We start from the raw sequence: 25,819 nt of genomic DNA on the forward strand, positions 1-25,819 counted from the left end.
TGGTCAGACAGAACTGCCAAATCAGCAGCCTGTGATTCTTTAATTCATATCCAGAGATCCAGAAACAAACCTGAGTGTGCATCATATCTCAGAAAGAGTCATAGATGATGCAAACACTCCGAGAAAATCAGTGCATATGTGTGATGCAGTATGAGAGAGTGAATATGTGGCGGACAAACAATCTATACTATTGTGAGAGATATGTTTTAATGGAAATACTAAATTAAAACTAAGACCTGAGAATTACAGTGAATATTTTTTAAGATTCATGTAAAAAAATATCTATATCTTATCTTTTGTGACGTTTCGTCCTGGACTTTTGCTATTTTTTAACAAGGGTCTTTTTTTGCCGCTTTCTGCCCCTTTCATACACAACACCGCCGTAACAAAGCTCCACTGTCATTACACCTTAAGAAATCCATATTGATTCCTCCACAGTGTAATATTAGTGTCCCAATCAGAGAATTCACATTGCATTACGGCATTGCAGAAGCACAAGAGAGCATGGCACAGGTTGAACTCCACATACACACTCAGTCTGACATGCAAATACACACACTGTGCTCCACCCCGACTGGCTCAGCCCCCTGCTGGCTCTGCCAATCCCGGCTGCCCCTGTACCGGCTATGTTATTACCTCCAAAGGAGGTACAGCGGGGGGATTACTTGTCCCCCTGTGAAGATACCCCAACATTCATATTGAAGGCGAAACATCATATGGACGTAAATATTACGCAGTATGAATTTAAAGGTCTATATAGTCTTTGGTTTGGATGGCGTGAGATTAGAAGAATTTTGAGACTGAGATTAACATAAAATGCCCCCCCCCCCATTCCCATGTGCTCTGCACCACCTCCCTCCAAACTCAGATGAGTATCAGCAGCCTTTTGTTAGAGGCCTGATTAAGTGTCAATTAGCCGATAATGAGAGACTTCATAAATAAACACAGAAACAAAGGAGAGCCCCTCCCTGCTAAATACCAGGCAAACAGATCAATTTCTTTCTTTCTGTTTTACATTCAAATACATACAGTAATATGTGACAGGTGCACTTTGGGTATAAGCTGCTGGTTTTGCTTCGCGTAAGAAAGTATTAACTTAAAAAAGAAATTAAGTTTACGATAAACCAGCATTTGTGTTGGGTGTTGTTCTCCTTTATCTTTGTGGTGTTTCTGTTGAACAGATAAAAAAAAATCTTAGTCCACTGATGATGTTTGTCCAAAGGATTTTATACAACTTTCTTTCAGACTCAAAATATAAATACAAAACTCTACAAACTTAGAAACTGTAATCTCCACAGAAACTAGTCATTCCCTTGATAATTTGTTAAATCTTTACCCTCATCACAGTACAGCTTTAATTTATTTATAATATATAATTATTCTTTCTTATAGAAGACTTTCCAACATCAGAAGTTTTAATAGTGTAATAAAAAGACAAGAGGTTACATTCTGTCCATTTAGCAGCATCATGATAGCAGGATACAGTTTAAAAGTGATAGAAAACAGGTGTCCATGTTTCAGGAAAAAAAGCTGCAGCCTTAAAGAAACACAACAGTTCCTGAGCTTTAGCCCACATTTATATGCAGCAACATCAAATTAGAGGTTTCCACTATCAGCAGCTGTATCAGCCCTCAGAAACTCTCACTCCATCCCGTCCACTGCTATTCCCTTCAGGAAGCTGTTGAAGTGATTGTTGCCGCTCTCACTTCCTCTCTGCACATTAACTGTTTCCTGTATGGCACAGTACGAGCTGTCAGCGGCGCTAAAAACTGCAAACAGTCATTGTTCTCCGGAAATATCATTCAGTCCCTCTGGAGACTTATTCACCCTTTGAAATAGTGTTTATTTCCTCTCTCTGGATTTATTTCTGCCACAGTCTGTGAAGACTGACGGTCCCTGAACACACCACATTACAAAAACATGTTTCATAATCAAGTTGTTTTGTTTTAAGCCATAACAATGAGAGTGCTGCAACTATAAAGTAATTTAGGACGAATCTGTCTTTTATTTGAAATACATATTAAATCCATGAAATATGATATCCATCCATAATACTTTCTGAGACTCTTGAGAGGGTTTTGTTTTGTGCAAAATCAAAGATGTTCAGTTTACAGAAGTGTATCTGAAGTCTGAGGTGGGAATTATAATTTGTTGCATACAATATTTATTTTCACTGAAACGACTTAGAAAATCCTCCTAATGTGACATTTATTTCTGAACCAAACTAAAATACATTAAAAAGGAGAACGTCTGCAGTTTGCCTCCTCTTGTGTTTGAAGTCCCATCTTTACTTTTTCTTAGTGCGTGTTGGTCTTTTAATAATGTTTTGATTTACATTTTCTTATGTGTTTGGGTAGGGTATTTATTATGACAGTTCAATTGGGTGAAGGGCTTATTTAAAGTTGCTTTCGCAGTTACATTAAATAGATTATAAAGGTGTCCCCGTAGGCTGCTTTATTACACAGCTTCGCTATATTCTGATGAGTGTTGTCCGATAGTTACCTCACTCGGAAGTTTTCAACAACCTGCCATTGCCATGGAAACACAGGCTCAGTTGAATAAACATTTCAGGGAGAGCCAGCGTTTAGTTGGCCCTGCTTTAATAGATAAAAAGCATGTTTCAGCAGTTTTAGTAGAAAGCATAAAAAATAAGTGGATGAGGTGTGTGATTGGAAAAACAAGACATTTAAACATTGAGCTTATGAGCTATAAACTTTGTATTCACAGTTATCAAGTATCTCTGATTCATAAACTACTGATGAGATTTAAAATGCTTTAGTTTACTTCATGTGTCTTTGCTCCTAATCTTCTCTAATGGGCTCTTAAATCACTGTTAACTCATATTTTGTTTATTTAAAGTGAATTTTCTCTTCTCTTTGTTTCTTCTTGTAACATAACACAGTAAAGCACGTAGCTTGCGATAGTAAAGATGCTAAAAGATCCCCATCTATCATGAACTAATCCATAAGTAATGACATGTTTTTTTTGTCTGTCGGAACTCGAGTGACTACATCATGATACTGAGCATTGTAGTGTATTTAAAATCAACAAAGTCAAGTATATGAATATAATCAAGCAAGATGATAAAACATGAAGATATGCAAGAGGCCTTCAAAATAAGGGCATACCATAAGGACACTGGCTTCAGTACTCCTGCCTATCCTTATAATACATTTTCTTTCTTTCTTTCTTTCTTTCTTTCTTTCTTTCTTTCTTTCTTTCTTTCTTTTCTTTTTTGGGGGAGTGGGGACTTTGATACAACAGAAACCGTCACATGAACTAACCTGGAATTAATTCTATAGCTATGGATGTAATGGACAATTACTTTCCCAATCTGACACAAACTCCAAAGTTTTTTACTGCATAAGTAATGTTTTTTTTGCCTCGACTGACGGACTTCAGGTCATCCAGGTCCTGTGCTGACAAACATCATAGAGGTGACATAACTCATGCAGGATGTTGTATCAGGAGCCAGATTCAGTTCAGGATGTGTCGTCCTCTCCTGCCGATCTGCAGGAAGTGATGACTGCTAGAAACCAGAGAGAACCTGTCTCTCCTTTCTGTCTTGCCCTCAACATCAGCGCTGAAATAAATAATCTATGGTGGACAGAATCAGAGCTCTGCTCATGTTTAGCACGTTGACTTTAGACAAAATAAACATCCAAAAACATTCAGCTCCATTCAAAGCGCTTTGGATGCATGTTATCAAACCTGCACCCTTTTCTGTACAAGTCGTTCTCCTCACCTGTTCACTTTGAGTGGCAGGCTGTCTTCTTTCTGGCTTCTTTCTGCTCCCTTGCTTCCTCTTTTTTGACTGGTTTTCCAAGGTCAGAGAAGAGAGAGGCGACACTGATCGTCCCCTCTGGGTTTCTCTGTGGTTGACAGCTGATCTGACCTCTCACTCCTCCCTCCTCTCCCCTGTTACTTGTGTCTCTTTGGAGAAGCAGTGTTTCTGCAGCAGCAGGCGTCGCTCAGGATGTGTTGATGATTCCCTGCAGGCTTCAGACTTTGTCACAGTGGAGCCAGAACACGCATCAGCCACCTTTTTATATTTAGAAGCCATACTAAAGACAGATGGGCAGTTTGAGGCAATTTTAGACAATACCATAAAATACCCTCTCTACTGAAGTTGATATGATGATGAGCTTTTTTAATGTCTCTTTCTTGATTGTCTTTGTCCCAAACATCGATCATGTTTATTGCTCTGAGAGTCAGAGAGTTATGCTGGAGTTTCTGTGCATGAGGTCAGCGCAGCATAATGTGGTTCCGCTTTAACCAGCAGCTCACACACATTCCTTACTTAGTACACACACTCTTAACTTAGTACACACACTCTAAACTCATACACCTACATCCCCACATATATCTCTTTCACTTGGTTTTATCATTATCAGCTATGCATGTGTTGTCATTTCAATTCAGGATGTTCTTTATTTTATTGCAATGATTTTCATCAATTGCTTATTCTGTAGATTACTTTCATATTTATTGTTTAGTTTAGTCACTAAAACATCCAAAAACCATCATAACTTCCCAGAGCTGAAGTTGATGTACAGTACGTGAGTGCTGTTGTTTTTCTAACCATTTCCATTATATTTATTTTTTCAGCTGTACAGATTAATATCTGCTTCAAATGTTATCTTCCTATACACAACATATTTGCAGTCTGTAATTCTTTTGTGATGGACTAACCCACAGCTGTAAAGTTTCTCTGCATGAGCACAGAGCTAGAGTTGCGTCTGCAGACCACACCGGCTGCTTCATCATCAAACACATCATCATCGCTCACGGTTCCTCTGGCCGCTCAGATGTATACACAGAGAACGAGTGATCAGAGCGTTTCATCACTCGGCTGCTGCTGGATGTAAATAAACAGTCGGTCTGAAGCAGCGCTGTGACTTTAAGAGCACATGGAGAGAGTCTGATTACCCAGCGTCCTCTCTGCCAGACCTCAGTCTCCACTCTGACTGCCGGCTCAATTAAGCACACATGTGGAAAGAAACAGAGGCGAGCAGCCATTTCCAGCCTCAGCGCAACCACCTTCCCTTCACTTCTCCTTCCTCCCTCTCTCGTAACTTTTCAGCCAATGAGCGCTTTTATGGTCTGAGAAGGAGGCGTGACCTGTCTGTGAAGTGTCTCAGGTTGAGTTGAGGATGACGTCAATGTTTTTTACCTTTATTAGCAGATTCAAGCTGTAATAAAACACCTGTGTTGTAATGAAGACCCTCCTCTGCCTGTCATCAGGAAGAACAGAGGTCAATATGTCCCTCACTACCAATGAGCATTGTCCACACTTAAGATTCATGTCTTTATTGTCATTGGGCAACCTCAAAACAGAGGGTAATGTTCTTAGTTTGCTGAGAATGTAACTTTTTCAAATAATGACCTGTAAAGTCAAATGTATAGGGTGCAAAAATAATTTGTAGTTGAAGCCAGGCCATATTTTGTATATTCTTGTTGCACTGATTTCCATCGTCTTTCTCAAGCAGAGTAGTGACTAAATGAAAAGCAAACCACTCTTAGTCATTTCTGTCTGATTTGTCCCGAAAAAGCAGCGTCACCTTATGAATCTTACTTCAGAAAAAAGACCAACAACTTAAAGTGAGGTGTCCTTTGTCGTCTGCTGTCACTACACGTCTGCCAAACGCCAAATTGCTTCTTTCAGTTTTTTGTCTTAACAGTTGCATCCAGTTTAAAACTAAATGTGGATTTTATATTTTGTAGTGGCTTAAACAATATGCTCCTCCACAATGGCATGCACTTAAAAATAAAAAATAGTAGTGAGTATACAGCGTCCTTCATGGAGCTTTAATCTGAGACAGTAACTCTCTTTGTCCACAAAGAAACCAGACAGTTTTTAGTTGTTCAACATGAAAAAAATTGCAATATGCACTGCAGCCAGCGAGCAGCTAATGTGATTGTTCCATCATAGTTTCATTTCTCTATTACACACACACAAACAACAACTTGATGTCTTTAACCCGTTTGGATGTTGGACTGGAATTGAGAGAAAAGGCTGCAGCTTTATGTGGATGATCACTGTGTGATGGGGAGGATTTAATGTGCAGACTCGTCTCAGTGTGAGTCCGAGGTCACAGCGGGGAGTCTTCAGTGGATTTTCTGGTTTCTGTTTTTCTCTCCGTGTCAAACATGAGTCAGAGTCTGCGTTCCAGTCTGCAGAGTCACAGCAGATCTCTGTTAGATCCCTTGGTACACTCACTGAACCACAGGACCAAGTCTCAGTTAGACAGTGTACAGACAGACGGACTGTAACCATGGCTACCAGGCAGCTCAAAGTGTAGGTGTGCAGGTAGTTCATGCCCAGACATGACAGCATGCACGTCTACACACCTCCAAGTGTTTTTACTCAGAGCTGCAGGGAGAGAAGAGAGGAAAAGAAAAAATAAACAAGCTAATGTTTTATTCGCTTAGAAAGAATCTGTTCTGGTAATTAAAAAAATAAGGGTTTTTTTGCAGCTTGTTTTGTAATTATTATTATTACTTGTGTCTTTAAAGAAGAACAGACAAAAGATAAACAAATAGGTGCAAGTTTATAAAAAAAAATCTTTTAAGAATTAAATAAGCAACGTTAAACTTGTAGGTTGTTTGGGTGATGGGTTTGTATCACCTGCATGACTTTTTGCCTTCAAGCCGCGGCCTTTGCCCCCTGATCTAATCCCAGGCTTACTGTGTTTTTAAGTAGAATCACAACTTTTCACTGATGAAACTGATGTGAAAAGAAGTGTGTCCCTTTTTTTTCTCTCTTCAAAAACAGCTCAAATGTGAAGATTATAATGCCACACTCACACTTAGCCATATAAATAACATAAACTCCTTATTTGGTGTTCTGTCCTCCTCCACCTCCTCCTCTGTCTGCAGCCCTGCTGATAGAGGAGAAATGTTTCACCTCCAGCAAGAGTCACATGACATGAAGTCTGTTCTTTAAGCCCCACTCTTTTCTCAAGCCCTGGACCACACCTATATTTCAGATAAAGATTAGATTCTGCCTCCTTATTCTCCTGAAAAGACTGAAGAATGAAAACCTGTCCTTTATTTTCTTTACACTGACACACACATGAAACCGGGAAGTTCTGATAAATTCTTAATCTCTGTCTCTGGTTCTGACTCAGTTTGTATTTTGTGTTTTTGTCCAGCTGCTGGTCAGAATCCAGACCACGTCCTGCAGGGGACAGGGGTTAAACCTGGGGCACAGCGACCTTGTGGGGACTCGACCATCGCACCCGAGGACGCTGCCCGTTTTCTCAGCTGTTACTGCTCCGGACACTGTCCTGAAGACGCCACCAACAACACCTGCCAGTGAGTAGAGAATCTCTCAAAGAAGCCTGAACTTTAAATTCAATTTAGTTTAGGAAATTCATTTATTTTCCAGCTTAAGTTAAATTATTTTAAAAGTGCTTACAAAAAGTGTAGGTCCTTTTGAATAAGTGAAAGACAGCCCCTCATTTCACCTCCTCATATCCTGAGTTAATATGATTCACTGTAGTTTTTATATTCAGATATCAGTGTTTCGTGCTGTCCACAGAGAGTTACTATCATTGTTCATATATTTGATTGATCTGTGTGTCTCCTCAGAACAAACGGTCAGTGTTTTGCCATCATTGAGGAAGATGAGCACGGTGAAGCCATCCTCACCTCGGGCTGCATGACGTACGAAGGCTCACACTTCCAGTGCAAGGTAAACAACACACACAATGTATACTTTTAAACTCATTTTACATATCTTCTATAAGGTGCCAAGTCTCAAGAAGTTTAGCCTCACTGTTCGCTAAGTGAGATGCACACATAAACACAGCAGTTTAGATCTTGATTTAGGAAGACATAAACTTCAGTTGTTCCTGAGGTTTTTTTTTCTTAGACAATAAGCATAATACAACAGCTTTCACTACGAAATGTAAGTACAACACAGTCCTAATGTATCAGTACAACAGATACAGTGACAAAGTTCCGACTGCAGAAAATTAAAGAAGACGCTAAATATGATACAACCCCTGGATGATAAAATAATCAAACACATCAATGAATCAGGGAATATTACAAAAAGGAATATCAGTCTTTGTTCATTTAGAGGGCAACATGAATCACTACAGCCTTCCAGTAAGATAAGGCTTTGCTGCTGCTGCAGCAGGCGGCCACCATGGGAAAAAAAAGTGCAGTGCCCAGCGCATCGAGTTGAAAATCTTTCAACTTTTTGACGTCACCTGCGTTCTTTGCAAAATTTATAAAATTCCCCATATGTTTGTCTCCTACGGATCATATCGTGTACCCACATCCTCCTTGTCTGTGTCCAGACAGAGTAGGAGGGCAAGCATCCTCTGTTTGATGCTCATAGTGACTGGAGAAAAAATGATCTCAAATATAAAACAAATGAGCAGCGTCAGTGATGCAACAGCCGTTTTTTAAGTTACTGTTGTCATAGACACAACATGCATGTGCAGCGCTTTTATTTTCAGCCAAAACATTGCTTCATCCAAGCAGTCTGGAGTGTAAAGCCAGTGCTTTCCTGCCCCCAAAAAACATGAGGTGGACACAGGGTTTAAATCATTAGTTAAACTTGTTTGACACTACACACTAAAGAAATGCTTAGGAAAGTTTCTCCCCTTGCTTGTTTTCGTTTCTGTGTGTTTTACGTGTTCCTTTAAGCCTTTAGGACACATTTTCCCTCCAGTCAGCATTCAAGAGACATAACCACTAGTTGTAGAAGTTGTCCATCTTGTATAATCCACAGACTCTTCTTAAATATGGAGACTACAGAGGCAGTAATCTTCTGTTGGAAAAAAAACAAAAAAACATTATGCTTTCTCATGCTTCAACATTTCTGGAAGTATAACTATAACACAAAACTGTGTTATGTGTAATTCATCAGACTGGTTGGTGTCAGGTGTGTCCACGGACAGATCAGGTCCTGACAGCTGTTGATCAGTTCAGGTCTAAATGATTCATTTTGATTGACAGGACTCTCCAAAAGCTCAGACCAGGAGGACTATTGAGTGCTGCAACACAGACTTCTGCAACAGAGACCTGCAGCCCACCCTCCCCCCACAGGCTCCTCCCGGTAACACTTACACTCCTCTCATTGTTCAGATTTTTATCAGGTAACCGTAGACCGAGTTAAGCATTGTGATCCGTTCTGTTTTCTAGAGGGAAGCCCCCACTGGCTCGCCTTCCTGATCTCCATGATGGTCTGCTGCTGCACTCTGATCTGTGTCACTGTTGTCTGTTACTACAGGTAGGTCATCACCTGTGCATCATCCACAGCACTTTACACCCCCTATAATAATAATATAGTACTTCATTAACATCAGTTAACACTCTGATGTGAGGATTGCTGCAGTTAATCACGTCACGTTGATGGACTTTGTACCTGTCTTTAAAACAACTGCAGCACTTGATAAACATGTTTTAGTTCATTCTTCTGTATTCTAGTATAGCAGAGAGGAATTCTGACAAAATGTCAACAACTTGAGACTAATAAACACAGCTAAAGTTAATTTGTAATTTATAATAATAATCTCACCGTTCTGTGATAGTTTTCTCTTCAGTAGATGTTTATTTTCATATTGAGTGTGATGGTGATTTCTGTTTTTCATACTGTGCGTTTTAAACACGTTTAAACACTTAGTTGTGTTTGTGATTTTGTCGAGGACTCTGCTGCTGACAGAACAACTCCTCAGAAACCTCCGATAGTCTGTGATTAGAGAGAGCTGTTTCTGATTGTTTCCCCTACCCTCACTGATTTCATTTACATGCACAAATAAATCCTCTCAGCTCTTATTTTGAAAAAGGCTTTTACTAAAATAAAGGTGTTTTTTTTTTTTTTTGTTTGTTTTTTAAGAAGTCATGGTGAAAATGGAAACAGAATATAAAAACAGCAATGAATGAGACCTTCATGATTAAGGGGTTATGAAACCATTGTTCTTTAGAATGAACAAGTATGTGTATTGAAATGCATCATACTTAACTGGCTGTTGGGTGTGTGTATGTGTTTCAGGTACAAGTGGAAGACTGAGCGTCGGCGGTATCACAAAGATCTGGAGCCGGAAGTTTTCATCCCATCTGGAGAGTCGCTCAAAGACCTCATCCACCAATCTCAGAGCTCAGGCAGTGGCTCGGGGCTCCCCCTGCTGGTAGGGACACCACACTGCACCCTCATTATACAAACCTTTGACACATAAATACATATATGTACCATGTTGAGAATAACGAGAGAAGACTTTGACCAATTCAGGATTACAAGAATTATACATACCAGTTTCTTTGTTTCCTTTTTATTGTGCACATTGTTTTTTTACATTTAGCTGCTATGATATTGTAATGAGAGTACGATTATTTGCAGCCTTAGAGTCACAACTGGGTTTTTAAAGCATGTCGTTGTTAGTATTGAGTGACGCAGGTCTTACTTTTAATTAATGAAGCTAATATTAATACTTTTTGACAACATCCCACTTAAAGAACTCTTTCCTGTTTTGACAGACTCTCAAGCAGATGTCTTTTTTTTTATCTGTGTTGACTCTTTGCAAACTGATTTTCAGTTTCAGAGTCTTGATATTTGAAGTTGCTATTTAAAAATCAGAATGTGACTTCATGTCTTCTAGTGACCTGTGTGGGACTGAGCGTCAAAATCAATTATCAAAATTGCAGCCAATCAAATGCTTCAGCTTTAAATGGAAACAATTTTTACGACTACTTTGAATGACCTTTGTAAAAAATATGGACTGTGGGCCTACTTGAATTTTATTCTTTCTTGTTTTCTGCAACAATTCTTCTTTCTTTTTTTCTAATAAATTGGTCATACTGAGCAAGAGTAGTGTGCAGGAATTCTCCTTTTCACGTAAGAGTTAGTCGCCCTTCACACCTACTTTATGAGAAAGTTAGATGTGCAAACACATCCTTTAAAAAACATTGATTGAAGCTATAAAAGACAGAAAAGATATTCATAAAACTACATCAAAATAAGCACGATAAAAACTCTTGTCTCTCTCTTCTCTCTTGCCTGTACAGGTGCAGCGAACCATCGCCAAACAGATACAGATGGTGCTTCAGATCGGGAAGGGGCGGTACGGCGAGGTGTGGCTGGGCCGCTGGAGGGGAGAGAAGGTGGCCGTCAAAGTCTTCTTCACCCGAGAGGAAGCCAGCTGGTTCAGAGAGACTGAGATCTACCAGACCGTCCTGATGAGACACGAAAACATTCTTGGTAATGATCACATCCATCTCTTATTAAACTTTCACCTTAAACAGAATCTTTTCAAGCTACAATTGAAAATAAAATCTAAATACAAGAGGACAATTTTTCTCATTTAGTCCTCCAACACTTTACACATTAGCCCACTTATGTAACAACAATGGGCGAGTTACTGGAAATTAGTAACTAGTTACAGTTACTGAGTTACTAGTGAAGTTACTGCATTATGTGTTGTTGTTATGCTTTCTTCTGCATTGTCAAAGCACTTTGTAAAACCTTCTTTTTAAAAAGCGCTATACAAATAAAGTTATTATTATTTCAAAAGAAACTCGTTAGTTGGGAAAGTAACTTTACTTTTTTGCTTCAATACTCATATTTATGTTCACTCAATAGTGTTGCTTTTGCAGTGTGAGAGGAACAAATTCGCACATTTCATATAATGTAGCTGTTTTCAATATTTAGGAATTTGGTTATTAGTTCTCTGAAGGCGACAGACTCAACAGTTGATATGGGAAACATTTAATCAACAACATGTCGGTCTGTTTAGTCGTGGCTTACAGGTCATAGAGTGGGCTTGGATGTATAATCAAGCCGGCTGTTTGTGTGGAGAGTCTCCTCCTATGTCTGAGCTAACGTGAGCTGCACTGGGCTTTCAGACAACTCGTTTAGTAGAAGCTTGTTGTTAAGCACGATGCTTCGTGAGATTAGAATTTCTTGTACTGTCTTTGGAGTGGGACAAAGTTTTTCTTCCTGCACTATAACTGTTGAATATTTCACATAAAGTACATGTAACGAGTGGTTGACTTGATACACTACTAGTTACCTCATATAGCAATGGAGTTACAGTTACTCCTGATACTGATTGGTACATAAGGGTTATGAAGGGAATTTTTGGTGACCCGTATGAATAGGAGGAATGATTTCAGTCACTAACACCAGTATCAGTGTTTAGTGTTCATGTGGACACCTGGCGGCTGTTTAAAGGATTGAGAAGTTGTTGTTTTTTTAAATACAAACTAGCAGAGTACTTTAGTGAAAGAGTGAACTGTGAGCTCAGAGAAAATGAGACGCCTGAAGTCTGCAGGACTCGAGGATCAATACCTTAACTACTACTAATGACAGCGACGACACCTAATGTCTGTCAGACTAGTGACACACCAAGATGATGGGCTGTTAAACAGAGACAGAAGGTGGTGTGATGAACTGAAAACTATAATTCAGTTGGAGAGAGGAGGACAACGGAAAGAGATACAACAGGCATACTTTTGACTTTCATGTTTATAGAAAATGAATCAAAACAGATTGTAAGAAAATACTTTAATTAACGTATCTTGAGTGTTTGAAAAGGAAGCCCTGCAAATAGAAATTCTGTACCAAACAGACTTTTTCAGTGCAAAGATAAAAGTGTTTAAAATGTAATATAAAGATTCAAATGGACTTTTTTAAATGAATCTCAAAGATAAAAGGTAATTGGACACCAGATATTTGGTAAACATCTTCAGCAGCAACTGGTAATAAAACCTGTTGTGCTGTTTGGTCACATTGTACATTTTCAAAATTGTAAAATAAATGTAAACATAAATTGATTAAAAATAATAAAAAAAACTGCAGAGTTTTGCTGATTCAATTCACAAAAAGGATAAAATAAAATAAAAATATAAGATGTTGGTTCAAAGTTAGAAACTTTTGTCTGAAGATGAATACGTCAGTCTGTAAGGGCCTGAAGGAGAGAAAGTCCAATCAGTGTGAAATTGTGAAGTCACCAAAATCTGTAGTTAATACATTTTTTTTTTCTTACAACACTGATCAGGTACTTTAATCTTTCACATAAAACATATTGTTAAAGTTACTCTGGTTGTGTCTTTTTAAGTACCTTAAAGTTGTGGTACATTTATTCTACAGTTGTATACGTATGTATTCATGTATATATATAAACAGTATATACATATTGTTATATTATGTCATCAGTGGAGATTTGACCTGTCAACATTCTCCTGCAGGTTTCATAGCGGCTGACATTAAAGGAACAGGCGCCTTTACGCAGCTCTTCCTCATCACGGACTATCACGAGAACGGCTCTCTGTACGACTACCTGAGGCTGACCACGCTGGACACGCAAACTCTGCTGCGGCTGGCGTACTCGGCTGCATGCGGCCTCTGTCACCTGCACACAGAGATCTACGGCACGCAGGGGAAACCAGCAATCGCCCACCGAGACCTGAAGAGCAAAAACATCCTTATGAAGAAGAACGGCACCTGCTGCATCGCCGACCTCGGCCTCGCTGTCAAGTTCAACAGGTGAGCAATGCTCGATATATAATCTTATACTTCACTTGATAATAGTTTTGTTTACTTTTTTTTTCTAAATTAAAATAATGACAAAACAATGATGAAACTGTTTCAGTGATCAGTTTTAATTTAAAGCATTATGTTAGATAGTAGTGTGTCTCATCAAATATAATCTTAAAAAATAAACCAAATATTATAGGAAGATGAATTCTCTGTACTACTCTAATCTGACTACCACTGTCCCCTCTTTTTGTTGCCATAGTGACACTAACGAGGTAGACATCCCTCTGAGCACCCGAGTGGGGACGAGGCGCTACATGGCCCCCGAGGTCCTGGACGAGAGCCTCAACAAGAATCACTTCCAGGCTTACATCATGGCCGACATGTACAGCTACGGCCTCGTCATCTGGGAGATGGCCCGACGCTGCGTCACCGGAGGTATGCACACACAAACACACACGTGAAGAACACGTGTATGGCAGCAACACATGAATACTACAGGTGTTATAGTAATGTCGAAGCAGTTGTGTTGGATTAGACTGAACATATGTCTGATAAGCATTTGTCTGAAAAGTGTGGGAAGAAGGGAACAACCCAACCGGTTTAAATCAACTTTGAGCTTCAATGATTGTTTAACTCTAGGCGAGCAAAATTAACCGCACTGTTGTGGCCTCTTAAATGATCTGTCAACATCAGCAATTGTTTTGATTATTGACTAATCTTCTCAGTCATTTTTTAACCCAAATGTCAAATATTACCTGTTTTCTTTTCTCTCTTACATTTTAAGATGTAATGCTTTCATAATCACTAGGGATCAAATTATCACCACAGCGATTAAGTTATAGTTTTGGACTGGTTGTTCGACAAAACAAACAAATTAAAGTGATATCTCGGGGCGCCAGTAGCGTAGTGGTTAGTGCATGCTCCACATGTGCAGAGGCTGTAGTCCTCCAGGCGGGCGGCCTGGGTCCGAATCAGTCCTGTGGCTCCTTTCCCGCATGTCATTCCCCACTCTCTATCCTTGGATTTTCCACTCTATGCACTGACCTATCTCTAAAATAAAGGCACCTTAAAAATAAATAAATGAAAAATGAAAGTGATCACTGTGTTTGGATAGCATTATTTACTGTATTTGCTTTCTAACACATTCATTGATTTATTAAGATTAGGTTTGAATATGTTAAATGTTTTTATTGTCCATCAATCTGGTTTTGTTTGTCTTTAAATTATTGGTTTCTAACAGTTGAATACTGACTTCTAAAAATGCCAAACAAACAGGTGATTCATTGACAGTGTTCTACAGGTGAGTGGACAGTAAACACAAAGGCTGCTGTCCAACACTTTGTAGTTTCAGTTGTTGACCTTTCCCTTTCTGTTTCTTCTTCTCTTGTTCAGCAAATAAACTTGAATGTTGTTGACATCAGATTGTTGCTCTCTCTTTCTCTGCTCAGGTATGGTGGAGGACTACCAGCTGCCGTACTATGAGATGGTGCCCTCTGACCCCTCCTATGAGGACATGCTGGAGGTGGTGTGCGTTAAAGGACTGCGGCCCACAGTGTCAAACCGCTGGAACAGTGACGAGGTAAGACTCAACAGAGACTCAGAAAACTGACCTGAGATCAGCTTTGAACTGAAGCCAAAGGCCCTGTGCGGCTCCAATGAGCTCAATGTTAACATTCACACAGTGAAGATAAAACATGCTGTGATGAAATTCTGCAGCTACTAATGGACCGGTTCACATCTAAAACTACTTACTGTAATCAAATGAGACTAAATAATACCGTTAGTGAGGTCAGTTTATTTGATGTAAGTGAAGTTAAGTGTTTTATTCAATAAACACTTTATCTGTTCCTATAAATCATATATTTGGTATCAGACAGATGTGTGGAAATAGAGAGTGCATTGTGAACCTGTTGTGTTTCAGCTCTTAAAGTCTGACTCATGGTCACTACCTTGAAGCACTGTTCAGTTGTACACATTTCTCATTTTCACAATGGTCAGTTTGACACACTTGAGTGAAGTTGATTGAAAAACCTGCAGGAAGTTAAGAGAAATGTGCAGCTAATCAGACTGAAAATAAAAGCAGAGTAAGTAAATATGATTTTATCCATCAGGGGTTTTCGGATGTGATGAACTCTGCTTGAATCCAAACTAAATTAGCTCAAGTTTGTAGTTAAGCTTTATTCAGTCAGACACGTCTTCCTGACATCTGGATGAAGTTGCTCTAAGACATCTCGACCTCCAGTTGGTGTGTCTCTAATGTTGTGTTGCTGTGTTGTCATGTTTGCGCAGTGCCTTCGAGCCATGCTGAAGCTGATGTCAGAGTGCTGGGCTCATAATCCTGCCTCACGCCTCACCATCCTTAGAGTGAAGAAGACGCTCGCCAAGATGGTGGAGTCCCAGGACATCAAAATCTGACCGCCCTCTACATCATCCTCAATCTCTTCCGCGTCCCATCACCTCCACCATCAGACTCATCTGAAAACCCAGAACACACCCAGCCTGACCTGGAGCAGGATCAGACCGGACTGGCTTCTCCAACCTCAGTATATCAACCTTCATCAGGATGGGGGGAGAGGAGGAGGAGTTGGGAGATAAGAAAGGACCCATCAGAGGGCTGAGCTGTGCTCCTCCTTCTCCTTCCTCCATTCTGGAAATAAAACATGGAGTCCTCCCTCCTCATACTCCTCCTCCTTCTGGCTCGTAGGTGGCGAGACAGCCAGTTTGACGCTTTCTGTGAAAGCCAAACAAGACGATAATTTTGACGAGGGCTTCCTGTTGGAGGGGAGGGGAGGGTTCTTGACACTCGTTGTGACTGAACCATGAAAATTAAAAAAAACATTTTTCCTTTTTTTTTTTTTTTTTTCCAAGGACCCGCCTGGCCCAGCCTTCCTCCACTTCTGCCTGTTTCAGAATGCCAATTTATTACTTTGTTGTTACTTTCTCTTCAGGACTGAGTTCTCCTGCCATATTGAAATATATCTCCACTCTGAAAGTAGAGTTAATTATAAAGAGAAATAAGGTACTATTATAATATGTGAATTTTAATGTGTAAATAAATGTTATCATTGGATGCCGTGCCTACTCATAAGAAGATTAAAAAACCAGAACACTATGCTGCAGTGGTGTTGACGTCCAGCTGACTCCAGGAGAGGATGGTGTCGCCATGGAGACGTCTCCCGTCCTGTCTGTCTGTCCGTGTTGTGGTTTATGTCTGTCTGTCTGTCAGCTGCTCTAAAGATGTGGAGCTGCTCCCGAGTGTCAGAGAAGAGACATCATTGGTCGAGTTGAACCTCAGTGGGTGGAACTAACGAGCATAGTGTCAGTCCTAAACAAGAACTGCAGATCTGTTCAGCGAGCCATAGAGAAGTTCACAAGTCCCTCCCCTTAATGCCAATAGAATATTCAATTTGTCATGTTTGGGGGTGTTTAAACTCCTTTTGGCTCAGTGATTAAGAATATTGCTTTACAAATTCTCTGTATCTTTGGATCTTCTGAGGCACTTTTGAGAAGCTTGTATTCTAACAGTTGCAACAAAAAAGTCTAGAAAAAATGCGCAAGACAATGAAATGCATTGGAAAGCAAAATGTGAATTTTAAAACCTAAATTAAACGTAATGCAGTTATTAAACAAAAGATAAAGAGGATTAAAAGTTCACATGAAACAGTTAATGGACTTAAAGATGTCCAAAATCATTTTTTCCCTGAATTAGAAAATGTGTTCCCTAGCTGTGTAATCTGTGACTTAGAGTTTGGACTGTAAACAATCCAAGGTTCAAAAGAAAAGCTAAAGGAGGTGATCGACCAGGAGAGGGAATCTTACCTTTAAGTGTAAGACAAAGTAACATTTTGATTCCTCCTGACGGTTATTAGCTAACTAAGCGTGCTCGTTGTGAGGTTGTGGCTCATAAAGTTGGACTTAGAGTTTCTAAACCCAAAAGCTAACCTTCTTCCTGTTGGGTTAAATCTTGGACGCTCCGCTTTGAAAATGGTTTGTAGATTTGTTTAGGCTCCTCCCACTCAGGTTTTACTTGTTCACTCAGATTGTTTCTAATATTCTGTGTCTTGTGTTTTTTCTTTCTCTCAGTTTTTTTCTTCCTAAATCATTAAAATTGATGAACCCTTTCAGAGACAATTCAGACAAAACTCCCTTAAGAATATTTGAGAAAACAAGCGGTGAGTGCAGAAAGCTTTGTGCAGCTGGAAGACTTAAAGCAGGGGTGTTCAGTGTGAGTCATCACCTGTTTTATCTGGTCTATTAAAAGGTTTAGAGAAAGAAACAAGATTGTGATTTTGTAGCTGCAGAGCTATGTCAGCAGTCTGTCTTTGCTTCCAGTCGTTGTGCTAAGCTAGGCTCAACAGCTGGATCCTCTCTAAACACCCAGATGAAATGTTGGACTGTTCCTTTAAATATTTTCTGATTTTGGCTCTTGTCGGATGTGCACATGTTGCCTAGTGTGCAAGTTCTGTCAGATCATGTGCGTGCATGTTGGTGTGAGCGTGAGTTAGTGTGTGTGTGTGTGTGCGTGTCTGTGTGAGCATGCAAGTGTGTGTGTGTGTGTGTGTGTGTGTGTGTGTGAATGCTTGTAGCTTACGGTTCATACATTAGCTGTTTAAGAGCAGTATCTTAGTGTTTTTCTCTGTAATAAATATGCAAGAAAACAAACCCCTGTATAGGAATAATCTCTAATATGTAAATCTATAATGTTTTTTTTTTTGGTGTTGTTATTTTGTACAGCATCTGGTTCGGTGCCTTATGAGTTTACCAAGGAAATGAAAAAACTCTGTAAACAGTCTGTCCAATGTAACGACTTCTAAGTAAATAACCTTATTTTAGTACACAAACTGACAGCGTCCATTTTTCTTCTTGATCCTCTTCGTTTTATTTTACAAATTCACTTCCTGTTTGGAAACACTTTATTTTTTTTATCATTTTTTTTAAAGATTTATTTTTGTGCCTTTAATGGAGAGATGGGACAGTGGATAGAGTTGAAAATCAGGGAGAGAGAGAGTGGGGAATGAGATGCAGGAAAGGAGCCAGAGGTCAGATTCAAACCTGGGCCGCCCGCTTGGAAGCCTCTATACATGGAGCGCGCGCTCTAACCACTGCTCCACCAGCACCGTGAGGAAACACATTTCTACCAAAAAAAAACATGGATTATTAGTTTACAATGAAAGAGTGAAGCATGATGGAATATGTTATTGACAAGAAACTAGGGCGCATTTATCATTATATTTATTCATAAGAAGTCAACATTTTAAATAATTTTATTAATGCAAATCTTGAAAACCTTATTAAATAAATTAAGTGATTACATTCATTTTCGACCCCCCTTATAATTCAGTGATACTTTGCATTCAGTAAAATTGACCCAAAAATGAAATCTGCTTAAACAATTCAATGATTTAGTTTTAGTTTTTTCGGTTTTCATCATTTTAATTTTACTTTAGAAATGAGCCTTTTTGATTTCGAGCAATTTGTGAGAGTTTTTTCTCATCTACACTTGGAAAATTAGAATAACTTCTTTCAGACCATAAAGCTCAAATCTTTGAACAGTTTGTTTTTCACAACAGATGAGAACCTTAATCATTCAGGTCAATTGCATCGATGATTGTATTGACGATCAATTAAAGTCGACGAGTGCTGAAGATTAAGTACAGTTGTCTACAAAACTGAACAATTATAACTCCTACCGTCTGATCCAAACTGATCAGTTGATCCTGAGTGAAACTGTCAAACTCTAAACAACTTCTAAACTTTCTTTCATCAAAAAAGAATTGAATAGAGCAGTAAGAAGTCAGTGTGAACACAAATTCAGATATTTTCTAACAGAAACTTTGACTGACACAAAAACATCAACAAGATGAAAGAAGGATGAAACATCTTTAGCAGTACAGCTCACACGACAACAAAACGACTTCAATTTTGTGGCATTTACTGATTTACTGACATAGTAACTCAAACTACTACTTGAAGTGTTAATTAAATGTTTATGGTGAATTAGGACATTTTGCAGACATGCAATATTATGTTATTTTCCCATTAAGCAGTTATGACGAAACAGTTTAATGAATATTAAGAGTGTTGTGAAAAATGAGTAAGGACAACTGTAAAGGGTAAAATCATGTTAACATGATGCAGAAATGTGAAACTTTGTGACTTCAGGTATTTCGAGAAGGCATTGAGGAGAGCTCCGCCTGCTGGACAAGCACTGGAACTACCTCTGAGAAACAGGAATAAGGTGGGAATGTTGTTTGTTATGTTCATAAAAGATTGCATTTACAATTTCTCTGCGTATAGAAAAAAATATAGAAAAAAGTACAGGAATCAGGAATTTAGGTTTGTGAAATTTGGCCATTATAATCAAAAGATTCATCAAGTACACACAAGTGTTTTTTTTCTGTGTACTACTTCCCCAAAGACCAAACTACATTCTTCCAAGATAAAACAAATCTCTATTGATTTTTTCATTAATGAAATCACAACTTTTTTGCTAGAGCTCCTTTACAGTTAGGCAATACCAAAATAAATGTACAACAGTTTCAGATTATTCATTACAAAAATTACAATTTACATCTATGCCTGTCTTAAATCTTTTTACAATATGATCTTTATCAGCTGATAAAATGTATGGATGAGTATATCCATTAGGTAGCCAAGACTTCTTCCATGCCACATCATCCACAAGTCTATTCCAATAAGAAATTACATATGGTAGAGTTGTAACATCCTTTATGTATATATTTATATATTTATATTATTAGGATAACAAGAACATAAATATTGTCCCTATTGATGTGCTTGCTTGGAGATAACAGAGGTAACTGTCGGCCATCAATCCTTGTTTAATATTTCAAAAGCACACAGACTCCAGAGGGCAAAGCCCCAAACACTTCTGAAAAAAATTGGAAAGAAGACCCTCCCTGTTGAACAGCTGATCGACCAACACAATATTATTGTGAAACCAATATGCCGTAAAGGGATTTGTGTTGACACCGAATATACTTGTTGTTCCAGATAAAATAGTTATGGGGTGAAAAATTGTGTTTGTAGATGAGTGACCATGACAAGAAGGAGACATTTTTACAGGAGTGTTTTCTATATCATAGTTACAAACAAGGAAACAATGAATGCTGCACAGCTTAGACAATATGTAGGTAGAGGTATATGTCAAATGAAGGCAGGGTTTTTAAAAACTTGCTTAATTCAATTTATCTTAAATGTATTATTTAAATTGTAAAAATTCCCAAAAATTAAGCCTGCCATTTCCATATGAACTCATGAGAAGCATTTTCTTCAAATTCTGGGTCCTATTTATCCAAATGAAATTGAACGGCATTTTGTTGATCTCTTTCAGTAGTTTTTTATCAAGATGCAGAGCCGACGCTGCATCAGTCATCAGTCAGTCAAGAGATTCCCTCTGCTGTAGTAAACAAGACTCTTCCTCATAATGACAAATCCTTTAAGAGCCATTTGTTGGTTTGTTTTCTGTATAATGGGATGAACATTTAAGGTGGTTCTATTTTGTTGATCCTAAGTAATTAATATCCCCAAATATTGCACCTCCTTTTTCAGTGGAATGTGGAAAGTGCAGATTCAGCACATTCTTTAATAACCATTAGTTCACATTTGTTTATATTCAAGCACAGACCAGAAGCCTTTAAGAACTCCACATTAACTTCAATGGCTACAGAAGTGTTATTTTCATTTTGTAGAAAACGTGTGGTGTCATCCTCCTGCTGAGTTATAATTAATTCTCTACCAAGCAGAGAGATACATTTTAATGCACTAGATTTAACATGGTCTGCCAAATGCTGAGTCACTCTCAGGAAGAGATATGGGGAGGCAGGACAACCTTACCTAATATCACCAGACAGATTCAATCTATGGGATGTACCACCCAATAATTGAATGAAGAGAGGTAGATTTACTATACAACAAATTATATCCATCACCAGGTGTGGGAGGTAAAAAGATTGTTTTATTAAAGCTGTCTTAAATAAGAAGTCATCTTTTAGTCAATAAATTGATTAGAAAATGTGAAAAATAGTCCAAACATCTTTTTTAGCCAAAATTCAACCCCCAAATATATTTAGTGTAGCACAGTGCTGTTTTAATCGTGAATTTTTGTGTAGAGAACCTGATATATTTCATATTGATAATATGTAATGTCTGCTTAAACTAGAGATTAAGATAGGTTAATATAATTATGTGACCTTACTTTCTAAAACTACATCTAGTGATATTCCATATTTAAGATTTATGTTGGTCAATTTGTTAAAACTGGAGAGAAAACAGCTTGAGCTACTATCACAGCATGTGATACATGACAAACTATATCACTGGTCACTTAACTTTATTCCCAAGCAGCTGATGAGCAACTTTTTCAACTGAATGTTCTGGTAGATAAAAAAACAAGCTATTTGTTATTAATCAGGGTAGTAGACACCATTCATATTCATTCTAAATGAATGCTAGTTAAAGCTAGTTATTTCATTAGATACTCTTAACCCAATTATAACTCATACTGTCTGTACTCTGACTTCTACTAATTCCACACATTTGTCAATAAAACAACCTGCACAAACTGGACCAAGACATTTCACATCAAACTTTGCTGAGGTTTATTTTACTGATAATTGTTTATTTCGTACCCCAGCAATGTTTCATGACTTTACATTTCTATATTGAGTCTAGCACGTCATAGCTCTGGTTAGGAACCTTGTCAACTTGCGACCCCCCCCCCCGTATATCAAGTAGTCTTGGCCAGTCTTTCCCTGAACATTTTAAAATTATTTAAACAAGAAACTGTTTAACCGTGAATCAGTCATCCAAACCGTTGCCATAGAAAATAAATTTGAAAGGCTTTTAATCAGAGTAAAGTAAAAATAAATACTCGTGACACCTAACCTTCCTTGGTTGTTCCAGGCTGGTGGTGTTTCTTGCCTTGGTTATTCATAAAAGTGTATCATTATTTTCACTGTTTCACAGCCTGCTGAAACTCCTCACAGGAGCTAGTGAACATAACTAAACACCATCCTGTCAGGATAGTGTCAGTAAAACACACAGAGTCTGATTTATGTCAAACATTTTCATCTTTATTAACGCCCCTCAGAGTGTCCCTGTCTACTTGTCCTCAGGCTTGTTGAAGCAGTAGGTGAGGCAGCACTTCCCGCAGTAGTGACGGTCGAAGTGGCTCGCCATGAAGACGCCGGCACCGCACTCGTCAGCAGGACACTCACGCCTCAGCCGATGGATTTTACCATTTTCATCCACCTGGACAAAAAAAAAATCAATTGATGTAGCAACAATTTGGTTCATAAAGAAAAGTGGAAAAAAAAAAAAAAAAAAAACATTCCTCAATGAACTTATCAAACATTATAAACTAACACCAACTCAACATTTTCTACAGGTAGGCTCAACATGAAGATGTTTTTGTACCTTGTAGTACTTGAGCACAGCGAGCTTGACCTTCTTCCTCTTGTGCTTGTTCTTCTTGGGGGTGGTGTAGGACTTCTTCTTCCTCTTCTTGGCACCACCGCGCAGCCTCAACACCAAGTGAAGAGTAGACTCCTGTAGAGGACGAGAGATAAAACTTTAAATAACCAGGAGCCTCAGTGTTCCCATCCACTTCTAAAAGAAAAAAGGTTTAGCTGCCAAAATGTTCTGCTATGTTCACCAGCTAGTCTCAACCACATACCACATGGTCACATACCAGACTCTGTTATGCACCTGAAGCTCCCTAAAGGGCCAAATGCAATAGACAATCTGATACCATAACTGAATGTTAACTTCATCTACCAGTTATAGTTTCTTCTTTGCTGCACTACACTGCCTGCATGGAGGAATTCTGATGACACTGGTAAACCAGAGAAGAAAAGAAGTTAACTGTGCTGTGATCTAGGAGAATGCAGAATGGGCCTGTGGGGGGGGGGGGGGGTGTGTGTGTGTGTGTGTGTGTGTGTGTGTGTGTGTGTGTGTGTGTGTGTGTGTGTGTGTGACTACACGCGCTGTTATTTCTGACCATTTTATAAAATAATATCATCAATATGCCTAAGTTACTGAAACCCCAATTAAATCTGGTAAAGAATTTTTTTTTTTTGTAACAGTGAAACAGGGGAGGAGGGGAATTTTGAGGGAGAGGGGAGGTCACATCCTGTCAGTGCATTTCACCCTCTTCCTATGATGGCTGCTCTTTTGCTGTAAATTATGTTTTAGTTTTACATATACATTTACACAAGTACATGTATTTGAGTTACAGTATTGTGTCAAATAATCACAGATTTTACAGTCAAAGACAACTTGGATCATTTGATCAGATCAGGAAATTGAGAAATAATAAAAATACATTTGCTGGCTATAACGCAGCGCTGTTTGACTGTCTGTGTGGAGAAGTTCACAGACTACAGCTGGCTGACGTTACGATCGTTAAGTTATTGATTATTGATAAAATAATTCTCTATGCTGGACAAACCCTGGAACGTAATGATAGTCAGAGTATAGCAAGCAGTTTCATCTTAAACTGAGGGTCCCCCAAAAGTCTCCTAACAGATAAGAGCTAGATGTGTCAAATAGACTTCTATTCCATTCAAGTCCATACAGAACTGTTGTGGCCTCCAAGTTTTAATGTAATGGTCTCAGATAGGATTGACTGTTATAGGTATAAAAAATATACACCTTTTGCTCATTGTATGTAATGGTAAAGATTAACTTGGGCACACAAACAGACGTGTTGGTTTGTTGTAAACTTCTTCGATTTCTGTACCTTGTATCCATTTAGCAAATTCAAAACCAGAAAAGATATCGCGTTGCCCCGTGTGTTAACGGTGCCTGGCGTGCGCAGGTGGTACATCAGCTCACCTTCTGGATGTTGTAGTCAGACAGTGTGCGTCCATCCTCCAGCTGCTTTCCAGCGAAGATCAACCTCTGCTGATCAGGAGGGATACCTGCAGACCAGAGTAAAACGTTAGTTCAGCAGAATGCAAGTCTATTTCAGACAGGTGTTGCACTTCATTTTTATCAGAATAAAAACACTAACGCGTCAGAAACCTTAGTACCTTTAAAGCCAAGTACAACATAATTCAATCTAGAAATTGAATGACACTTTCAATCATCTTTGATACCAGTTGCATAGAAAACTGCAACAGAAGTCACAAATGCTAATTTTTATATATCAAAACATGACAAAATCTGCCATGAAATCCAGAAATATTTCCATAATAATATTTGATCACTGGTATATGTTGAGTTAAATTTGAGACATTAATGACTGTTATCGTTTTTGTATTCTACAATTTGGCCCCCTGGCAGTCAGAACTAAATGAACGTGGCCCTTGCTGTGAGCAAAGTTGCCCATCCCTGAACTAGGTTAAACTACATTTTAATGTAAACCTTTTATTTTCTAATTAGCTCAATGTGAAATTAATAAGGCTTTTAAATGTGTGATTTAAAAACATTGTCCATAACTTACTAGTCCCAGTGGATCAACACTCATCAATGTCTGAGGAGTTTTGCATTGATGAAAACAAGACGAATTAATTTTTAAGTCTTGTTCTAAATAAATCCTGAAGAAAAAAAACCCCACTTGTTTTTAATACCCATGAAAGAAATCAACATGGAATAACAAACTCACCCTCTTTGTCTTGGATTTTGGCCTTGACATTTTCAATAGTATCTGAAGGCTCAACCTGCAAACACAAGAGAAGTCAGACGTGACGCGGTCAAAGCTTCAGCTACACGCGGCCTGACGTCATTAAAGCTCATCTGTATCTCCTATTTGACATGACAATCAGTGAGAAATGTGAATACATGCATGAAGAGAAACTTAATGAAAGTTGGCTGTTTTCCGTCACACGTGTTTACAGCAACATGAGAGGCAGCTAACTGTTAGCTTAGCAACATAGCTAATGTCTTTATTGGGCAGGACAGGACATGACGTTCACTTGACTCGAGTTTAAACGCATAATAGCTACAACTCCATTTATATCTTTCAATCTATGTGGTTCGATGTGTAATTATAAGCCACATTTAACAGTAAAAGAAGTAAAACTTGGGGTAGCAGCAGCCGCTAAAAGGCGCATCCCTCCATCACACTGCGGCTCACCTCGAGGGTTATAGTCTTCCCCGTGAGGGTTTTCACGAAAATCTGCATCCTGGCGTTCCACCCACCTACAACAGAACATCAACACAACTCTATTAACCCGATGTTTAATGTGAAAAGCGCGTTTAAAGTTGTTATTGTGACGAATAATAGCTGTAAATGTAGAGCACGATCTTACCACAGGCTCACTCCTAATGGCGGATCGTGAGAAGAGGGCTTTCAGAGGGTGC

At 38.8% G+C, this 25,819-nt stretch overlaps 2 protein-coding genes across 2 annotated transcripts in view; one reads left to right on the forward strand and one right to left on the reverse strand.

Annotated features, from left to right (window-relative positions):
- Positions 1-18,333, forward strand: part of bmpr1aa (bone morphogenetic protein receptor, type IAa) — a 49,982-nt gene extending 31,649 nt beyond the window's left edge. Inside the window, exons 4-13 of the mRNA XM_020626673.3 lie at positions 7,155-7,317; positions 7,594-7,696; positions 8,974-9,073; positions 9,160-9,247; positions 10,010-10,145; positions 11,020-11,212; positions 13,201-13,498; positions 13,752-13,927; positions 14,941-15,071; positions 15,782-18,333. Of these exons, the coding sequence (XP_020482329.1) occupies positions 7,155-7,317; positions 7,594-7,696; positions 8,974-9,073; positions 9,160-9,247; positions 10,010-10,145; positions 11,020-11,212; positions 13,201-13,498; positions 13,752-13,927; positions 14,941-15,071; positions 15,782-15,907 (1,514 nt within the window). The 3' untranslated portion in view covers positions 15,908-18,333. The remainder of the gene's footprint in view (positions 1-7,154; positions 7,318-7,593; positions 7,697-8,973; positions 9,074-9,159; positions 9,248-10,009; positions 10,146-11,019; positions 11,213-13,200; positions 13,499-13,751; positions 13,928-14,940; positions 15,072-15,781) is intronic.
- Positions 18,334-22,565: 4,232 nt separating this feature from the next.
- On the reverse strand, positions 22,566-25,808 carry rps27a (ribosomal protein S27a). Its single transcript, XM_020626912.2, has 6 exons — positions 25,768-25,808; positions 25,593-25,657; positions 25,122-25,176; positions 24,350-24,435; positions 22,931-23,062; positions 22,566-22,765 (listed from the first exon to the last, which is right to left on the reverse strand). The coding sequence occupies exons 2-6, from the start codon at positions 25,638-25,640 to the stop codon at positions 22,616-22,618; spliced, it is 471 nt and encodes a 156-aa protein (XP_020482568.1). The 5' UTR covers positions 25,641-25,657; positions 25,768-25,808; the 3' UTR covers positions 22,566-22,615.
- Positions 25,809-25,819: the final 11 nt, after the last annotated feature.

The sequence above is a fragment of the Labrus bergylta genome, chromosome 10 (assembly GCF_963930695.1).
Source record: "Labrus bergylta chromosome 10, fLabBer1.1, whole genome shotgun sequence".
In the NCBI taxonomy this organism is placed as follows: domain Eukaryota; kingdom Metazoa; phylum Chordata; class Actinopteri; order Labriformes; family Labridae; genus Labrus; species Labrus bergylta.

What these genes read in the sequence shown, in the direction of transcription:
- rps27a (XM_020626912.2), bottom strand. Translation starts at nt 25,640, where the DNA reads ATGCAGATTTTCGTGAAAACCCTCACGGGGAAGACTATAACCCTCGAG. An exon ending in GGAAGACTATAACCCTCGAG is followed by an intron (nt 25,177 to 25,592) that starts GTGAGCCGCAGT and finishes TTGTGTTTGCAG; the next exon opens with GTTGAGCCTTCAGATACTAT. An exon ending in CAAAATCCAAGACAAAGAGG is followed by an intron (nt 24,436 to 25,121) that starts GTGAGTTTGTTA and finishes TCTGGTCTGCAG; the next exon opens with GTATCCCTCCTGATCAGCAG.